Source organism: Poecilia formosa, unplaced genomic scaffold, assembly GCF_000485575.1.
Source record: "Poecilia formosa unplaced genomic scaffold, Poecilia_formosa-5.1.2 Scaffold302, whole genome shotgun sequence".
Taxonomy (NCBI): domain Eukaryota; kingdom Metazoa; phylum Chordata; class Actinopteri; order Cyprinodontiformes; family Poeciliidae; genus Poecilia; species Poecilia formosa.
Genome location: NW_006800241.1, coordinates 468,611 through 477,501, shown reverse-complemented (window position 1 = coordinate 477,501; position 8,891 = coordinate 468,611). Strand labels below are relative to the sequence as shown.

The 8,891-nt window shown below is 39.8% G+C and overlaps 1 protein-coding gene across 1 annotated transcript in view; it reads left to right on the top strand.

Moving 5' to 3' along the window:
- Positions 1-8,891, top strand: part of tbx15 (T-box transcription factor 15) — a 55,198-nt gene that overhangs the window by 22,310 nt on the left and 23,997 nt on the right. Inside the window, exon 4 of the mRNA XM_007572509.2 lies at positions 5,774-5,945. Within this exon, the coding sequence (XP_007572571.1) occupies positions 5,774-5,945 (172 nt within the window). The remainder of the gene's footprint in view (positions 1-5,773; positions 5,946-8,891) is intronic.

The following is an 8,891-nucleotide window of genomic DNA, read 5'->3' as shown; positions in this document are numbered from 1 at the left end:
TGTGGTAATGTAATATAGGGAGAGAATCTGAGCGTGCATTTCAGTTTAGTTTTGTCAGCTGTATGGCTTGGTGTTGGCTGAGAAGTCGTAAAGCTTGCCCTCCTTCCCCCTCCACTTCTCTCATCCCCATCTGTCCAGTAAGAGTGTCACATAAAGTCCAATCTTTATTAATCGTGCCGGTGCCAGATGGCGGATTTATGAAAGATGAAAGCGAGAGGACTAATCAGATTTCCAGTCCCGTTTGGGGAGCTTGAGTTTCCTCGTTCCTTAACACTTTCCCTGCTACGCCGAGCGTAACCCTAAACAGCGCTCCAAACAGGAAATTGCAGGAACGCCTGGCACCCTTTGTTGAGGTTTGTGCATCTGTGAAAGGGGGAGAGAGGGCGTGAAGGTCAGAGGTCACGGAGAAGAGCGTGGCATTGCAGTGACAACGTGACGGCAAAAACTCAGTTTATTTTACTGTCCAGATAGCTGAGTAAATTATTAGTTTTGCATATTTTAACCAAACTAAATTTTAACTACAAAGTGATTTTTTTCCCCATCTTTCCCTTTTACAAACTGTAGATCCCAGGTTTTGATTTCATGGAAAACCTTAAAACTGATTCGAAAACAGGTCACCAGTGGTGATAGTCTCACCGCTATAAACGTCTGTGGTTCCTTTCAGCCGAGAAGCCAACGCTCATTCTTTAGCTCGTCGTTTTCACAGAACAATGCAAGATAACAATGGTACACGGTTTGAATGACAGATAAAGTTGAATCTTATCAATAAACTACTTGCTAAACCGTCTTCAGCTGTAGATTAAGCATCTTAATTTGAGAGAAATCACATTTTTCCCAACAAAATATACATGTATCAGTCATAAATAAGAACTGGAATAAAAAATAAAGCTGAAATTAAATCTGTACTTGTTTAAATGCAAGCTAGCAGCACAGCGCAGCTAAGTGCTGCAGGAAGTTAGAAAAGTAAAACTTTGACATGCTTTACCCACTGGTGGCATCGGATTAGCAAAAAACAAACAACAAAACCAAGGTCTTATTATTTTCTCTTAAATAATCCAAACTAGTGAAGCTTTTTAAACATGTTCTTAACTACTAAGTAAGGAATCTGGTCTGTCTCAGTAAACGTCACCATGTGTTAAAGAGTTCAGTTGACTCAGTAACCATGTTGGGAAAAATGAATGCAGTGACTATTCAGTTTTCAGTGTTTTTGTTTATTAGAAACCCTGTGAGCTATTAAATATGCCGATTTTTTTTAGGTATATCCCACCGTTGTCTGCACGGGGAAGTCTGCTGAAGTTAATTTAATATCCCGCAAGGTTTCTTTTTGACTGCTTTAGAAAAACAGAGCATCTTCAGTCAGAGGCTTCTTCAAATGGGCTGTAACACAGGCTGCTACAGGAGATCCTTCCAGCTCACAGCTCATCACCGTCTACAAGAACTTTTTGAAGACTTTTGAGTTAATGCGAGCTACAGCAGCATTTCATTTCCCCTTTGGAGTCAATAAAGTATTTTTGAATTTGAATTTTTAAAGATTCATTTATGCACTGCTTAAATGAATGGCATTATGGCAGAAATATGAATGTGACTCAGGATCTCTCTCGTGACCTTTGACTCTTTATGCATTAAGGCGGACATTTTCCTGTACAAAGTTGATCATTATCAAATTTACAATTGAGATAACATTATTTTTAGCATAGTATTTAAAAATTTAACAATTGTTTTTCATGCAGATGTTTATTTACATTGGCTATAAAAGGAATACACAAAACTTCTTTTTTTTTTTTTACCATATTAACTATGTTAAAGTCAGTTTATATGGTTTGTTTCCTTTTAAGAATGTAAAGTTGCTGGAATATTTTCTTAGATTAAAACACAAGGCAGATAAAGAACTATTATAGAAGTTGATTCTGACATGGATCTTGTAATTAATTTGAACATAATGCAGGTTTATAAACCAAAAGTTTGATCTATTATCAACTTCATCCATTTGCTCTCAGCAAATAGCACAAAAAATAATAAGAAGAAATGAAGTAAAACAACAAAAACACTGACGCTCTGAGAGAGCCTCTCAGACTCTCTGGGTTGCAGATAAGGCATGTTTTATGCGTAGTTCATGTTTACAATCCATTTATATTTACATTTGTGCAGTTTAAAGCTACATTGGAACACGTTGAGGGAGAAGTGTAGAAAATTTGCACATCACAAAAACACTGACTGGTCTGACTTTTCTCTGCTGCCATGATGCGTCTTCAGGACTTAACCTGCTCACTCCGTCCATGTCCATGTCCATGTCCACGTCCATGTCCTGTCCACGTCCACGTCCATGTCAGTAATGTTTGCATTGATTTGTTGTTGCAGCGTCTTAACTGATTTTCTGCATAGAGTGCTTTAGAAAAGTATTCAGACCCATAGATTTTCTTCCACATTTTGCTGTATTACAAAACTCAGGGTATTTTAAGGAAACATAAACTCTTAGCCATTATTTTTGGTCTAGTTTCTATAATGCAAATATCTTAGTACACTTGAAATAAGACAAAACTAACTCATAAGTAACCTTTTAGTAAGATATAGGAGCTTGTTTTAAGTCAATACTTTTTGAAAAATGGGAAAAATGTTTTGAGAGAAATAATCTGCCAGTGGAACTAGAACTAACACTTCTTCCTCAGTATTGACTGAAAACAAGCCCATATGTCTTACTGAAAATTTACCTTTCGTTAGTTTTTATATGTTTCAAGTGAAATAAGATATTTGGACTAGAAACTAGACTAAAATTACTTGACAAGATTTCGCTTTTTTGCAACAAACCTAAACAAAGTTTTGATTGTGAAGTAAGAGGAAAATGATGAATTATTTTCAAAATGTAGTACGACTACATGTGTTCTGACTTCACGTTGGATACTTCCTGTAAACCACCATCCACTACAGGCTTTTTTGGCCGGATAGCTCCATGAACTTTGCTCCTGCAGCGACAGAATTTGTGTCTCGTTTGCAAAACCAGCTCAATTCCTGTAAGATTGGATCAATTTTGCACCTTCTATCAAAGTTTTCTGGTATGAGTTTCCCAACATTTATCTCCATCCTTCTACCTATCAACTCCAAATTGCTTCCCTGTGTTTCCATGCATCCACTGAGTTTTCCCCCATAGGAACAGTGTGCTCAGTGTCACGCAACACATTCCATGTTGCGATTGTTTTGGTCCCATCTGAGCCGAGCTCTTTGTTCGACATTCTTGCTACAGTACGGACATTTTACGACTTTCTTCCAACGACAACTTTCTTCGTTCCGTCCCCCAATTAAGGTCAGATTTGTGGAGTCAGCAGTCAGTGCAGGTCCTGTCAACAGCTCCACCCAGGGGGATGTGGTGAGAGGGGTCCAGAGGGCTGGGGGTCGTCAAATCCAGGCCTGGAGGTTCGGTGACCTGCAGCTCTCAGATGTGTGCCCGGTTCAACACACCTCAATCAAATGGCTGAACTACCTCCTCACCATGCATTCAAGTTCTCCAGAGTCCGGCTAATGGCCTCATTACTTGGCTCAGGTGTGTTGAAAGCGGAGGCACATCTGAAACCTGCAGGACTCTGGCCCTCCAGGTCCGGATTTGAGGGTTCCTGCCATAAAGGCCTGGGCTTTAAATTAGTAGTGGGACTCAATTCAGACTTTCTGTTGAGTCAGTTGGACGGTCTGTAGTTAATTAATTGAAGTATAAGTCAACAAAATAAGCAAAATTTTCAGTTAGAAGACCTTTTTTTTCTGCTAGGTTATTGAACGAACACACACATGAGCTGAACAATAACAATATTTATTGTTTTTAATGTTATTCAGGTTATTCACCAATCAGATTGGAGCAAAGTGCTGTTATACCTATTCATCTTTCGAGTAGTTCAGAAAACCCTAGATCATTCATAGAACATAATTAGAACTGTGGACGCTAACATTAGCATTGGGGACGTCTGTGCTAGTTGCTACATTTTTAGCACTGAGATGCTAGTTTAAGATAAGATAAACCTTTTTTAGTCCCACAGTAGAAAATTTAAGCTGTACAACAAAAACGAGACATTAATAAGAAAGAACAACAGAAATTAATAACATACAAAACAGAACAGTGTACAAAAGAACACCATACAAGCTAAATTTAAGCTATAAAGATAGTCTTGATTAGCTTTGCTGATAGGCTAACTCCTTTTAGCACAATAGTTTTCTCCAGCGTCCAATAAGATCTTTTTTTTTTTTTTTTAGCAAAAATTAGCCGCCTGTGGGATGAGACATCCATTGTTGCTGGCGGATGTCGCTTGTGCGTTGGATTTATGGACATACCAGAAACACTTGAATTTAAAGGTTCCAGTCAGAACCATTTGTATGTTAAATATATATATATATATATATATATATATATATATTTTTTTTTTGTTGAAAACTATTTGCCGTTTTCCTTCGACTTCGTGATCATGCATTACTTTATCTTGCTCTGTCACAGGAAATCCCAATAAAATACATGTACGTTTGTATCGTGACGAAATGTGAAAATGTTTGGAAGACCAGTTGTGATGTGCCTGTGTGGGGTGAGAGTGTGACCCTCCCAGACCAGAAATATCTTCTGCCATGTGTGACGTTTGTTTTCTTCTTACACACACATGTGGGTTTTGCTTGTGGCAGAATGTATAATTTTTGCCTGTCTCTTGTGTGTGTGTGTGTGTGTGTGTGTGTGTTAAACAGGGTGGTGCAGCCTTTCGAAGGCTATAACAAAAGGCCCAAATGAAAGTCTTGTCCATGTTTCAGGAGTGAGTGATGACTTTGGCAGAGGCTCTGCAGATAAAACACTTTCAACTGAGCTCAGGGCCAGAACTAAAAGCAAACAGCTGTGCTCCTCTCTCTCTCTCTCTCTCGCTCTCTCTTTTCGCACTTATTTCCAGCCATACGCTGTCATTCTTCTTCTCCTTTCCCCTCCCTCTTACTTCTTCTATCCCTCCGTTCGCTTTATTTACCTCTGAGTTTCTCTCTTGACAAGCCGCCACGTTAGTTGGCCTCGCTCCACTCTACACCGATATCACTAATGTCTTTGTCCTTTCAGTTCTTCCTTCTTTTGTTATTTTTCTCCACACCAAGGTACTAACTGAACTCCTATGTTTTTGTAAAACGAACACTAACAATAGTTACTTTTTTTATTTTATTTCTCTCGGCTTGTTTTTCTCCTCCCCTCTTCCTGCTGTTTAATAGGTGGAACTCCCCACAGTACCAAAACCTTGTGCACAACATCATCAAATATTATGGCCACGCTTAATTGAAACTACGCAGCCGAGCGTGTGACTGCATGTGGGTTATTTTATGTTGGCCTTGTTGAATATTTTAAGTGGACTGGAGAAACGGCGGACTGGATTTTTTATTTTAAATTTTTTGTGGCAACGCAGCTCGACGTTTAGGGTTTTTTTTCCTCAGCAGAGAGAAACAAACTCTTTACGCCTTCCAAGGGTTTCAAGAGCAGGCGTCATCAGAACCAGACCGACCGTGAACTGACCTCAGTGCGGTGACGAGGCCAAGGTCAGAGCGCCGATAACTTTACGTCAAATGTTAGCGGAAGCGTCAGAAACAGGCATACGAAAAGGAGACGAAAACAGTTTTGGTAATCGTGATATATTGAAATATTTCAAGAAAAAAAAAATTGGATTTAGCCATCTTTATTTCAAGCCAGACATAAACATAATCACGTGTTTTAGTTGGGTTGTTGTCCAGGCGTTCACGCTGCGGTTCTCTTGTTTTTTTGTTGTTTTTTTTCGTGCAGGTACGTGTACCACAGCTCCAAGTGGATGGTGGCGGGAAACGCGGACTCCCCGGTGCCGCCGCGGGTTTACATCCATCCGGACTCTCTGGCTTCAGGAGACACCTGGATGAGGCAGGTGGTCAGCTTCGACAAGCTCAAGCTCACCAACAACGAGCTGGACGACCAGGGACACGTAAGGAAACGTCTTTCTTTATTTTTTTAAAGCCCCCACGTCACCCGGTGCGCAGTGTTGCATCATTCATGCGGTTTGAGTCAATATGGTGCGGCTCCCCTTTTACAACCCTAAGAATACGTTCATCTTTTGTTGCATCAGCATAATCTAAAAAAACATAATGAATAAAAAATATCTTTATTTGAGAATTTTTATTTTGTTTTTTTTTATAAAACATGTTAACAATTCATAAAGTTTTTAGTTTTTGATTTTTTTTTTGTTTTGTGTTATTTTTTTTACTGTAACTTCAACATAATTGAAACAGTTTTTAATTTAATTTAATTAATTTATAATTTACTTATTCAAGTTAGTCAAAGTTTCTAGTAAATCCAGACAGCAATTCCATTAAATTCACATTTAAAAATACTTTATTGATCCTGAAGGGAATTTCAGTGTTACTGTGACTCATATTAATTCAAAATTATTCAAAGAGTTGTTGTAGTTAGTGATGGCTGTGGGCAGGAAGGGACTTCTGCAGCAGTCTGTGTTGCGGGTAATTTGAAGACACTCTGTTTTTCAATGGGAGTCTCATTGAGATGCTTGTCTGGGTTGACAGTCATTGTCGTTTTTGATAGTACTATTATTATAACTCAGGATTTCCTATTTCCTCAATTCTTTTATGCCCTGTTCAAAAAGGGAAACACAAGAGAACAGTTAAGTCAGACTTATGTGTCTTTAAATAGGTAAAACAAACAAAAAAAAAGAGCTGAAAATGGGTTGGAAGGCTTAAAAATGTCCAGAAAGCCATATTTCATTTCATTTCATTACCAAAACACAAATGAGGCGAAACTCACTTTCTGCACCTTTAGTGCAGTCGCACTGCAAATGTTTTGCAGTGCGACTGCACTAAAGGCTTTTTATCTCCTGCAGAATAAAACAGCGGTGAAGCTTAGGCCTAAAATGGTCTGATTCTGGTTTAGTTAAATTAAAATTAACTGTCCTGAAGTGGGGTGGGGAGGGAAGAATGCCACAGCAGAGTTTTCTACATGTTCTGCCTCTCTGTGGCTCTACGTCAGACCACAGCGTCCCGCTTCACCCGACGGACTTTTGCTCTTCAACGTTCAAGCTGTGATTTTCATTTTCGTTCCCTTTTGAGTCTCACATGGTGCCGGAGCTGGGTTAGCCATCCTTGGATGGAAATGTTTCTTTTTTTTGATGCATTTGCATGAAAGGAAACTTGAAAGGGAATATCTTGGTGAACCCGTTGCGTTCATGACTCACGCGGCCGTGAGACTTGCTCAAAATCGATTTTCTCTCTTCTGTGCCACACGCCGCCCTCCCACGCTCTTTTCTCTTTTTTGAAGTCCGCGTCTTGTACGGGAAACATATTAGAAGTCTGGAATTTGAACCAGTGTGCTGAATTTAATACATAATATTTATTCCCTTCAAGCAGCACAAGGATTTTGTTATAAAACGGTTCGGGTAAAGGCACATAATGACTGAAGTTGATTTGTACTTCACTCAAGCAGCGACGCAGCTAGAACTCGAAGTCTCACCGCAATACGCCTGATTTACTGCCTCGCTCGCAGGCAGCCAGTTACAAAGGTAGTCAGCTGAATTGAGTTTCTTAGTGGTTCTTGGCCGCTCCGAATGGATAATGTGGGTTTAAAGGTGCAATATTTAACCGTAATGCACCAAGTAAAATCATCAGCTCTTTGATTTACTGCTTCATGTATCTAATCAGGCAAAGCGACTCAAACGGCTCCGTTACCGAAGACAATCGGGACCCTGTTCGCATTTTGCGCCGACCGGGATCCTCGGTGATCTGGTTGCCAAGAGAACAGCACCAGACGCGGCTGATCAGTGCACATTCACAGGCGGTCCGTCTGCTGCAGCAGGATCCACATCAGGTTCTGGCAGTCAGAACGCAAATGAGTCCTGGACTGGATTAGAGAACCGCATACCGACCCGATGTGACTGCACTCATTCTGTGGAGTTACAGACAGGACGGTTTCTTCTTCTTCTCCTGAATTAAAAATAAAAGCATTTATCCATCCCTGAGAATAAACTGAAGAAACAAACGGCCCAGTCAAAGTGCAGTTCGCATCTGATTTTATGACTTTCAGGAATTGAAAATATGGGAACTTATCCACATTTTCATTTAAGTTGTCCTCTGTTTGTGTTGTCATCCATGTTATTTGGTGAATCAAAGTAAGAGCGTTTGCACTGATTAGACCTCAGTCACCTACTAGCCCACATTAACTGATCAATATGACTGGAATGTATTGGAATCAATTGCATTGATCTGAGCTGAAATTGGATGGAAATGGTTTGAATATGAACTGGAACTGTTTGTCTTCTGGTTTGTCCTCAGATTAAAAATGCTTTCAATTGTCGCTTTATGAATAAACTTTAGGTAAAGGTAATCAAATTGTGCATGCTACGTTTGCTACGTCTGTAATTTATTTTTAAAGACAATTTCTTAAATGATCCTAAATAATATATGTTAAAAAAAGGTTTCTTTTACATATTTGTTGAAACTGTCACCATGTCATGACATGACTGTTAGAAATATCAAGCTCCTCTGCCATCTCACAGTTCTACTGTTGCAGAAGAAATGCACGACTCCTGACAAAAACAACCAACCAGAGCCAGGAGGAGGGCCTTAGCGCTGTCAGTCATGCTCATGTATGCGCTGGTAAATGTACTAGTGGCAGAGAAACAGCTTACAGTTACAGTAAAATCATTTATCCGCATTCATTGGTGGCCATGCTAACTAGCCTAAGCATTCACAATAGGCTATGCTAGCTGCAGCACAGCAGAGCAAGGTGTAAGTAGCGCAAACAAGAGGGTGATTGAAACAACCAATCAGAGCCTCTTGGCTCTGATTGGTTGTTTGTGCCACTTACACCTCGCTCTGCTGTGCTGCAGCTAGCATAGCCTATTGTGAATGCTTAGGCTAGTTAG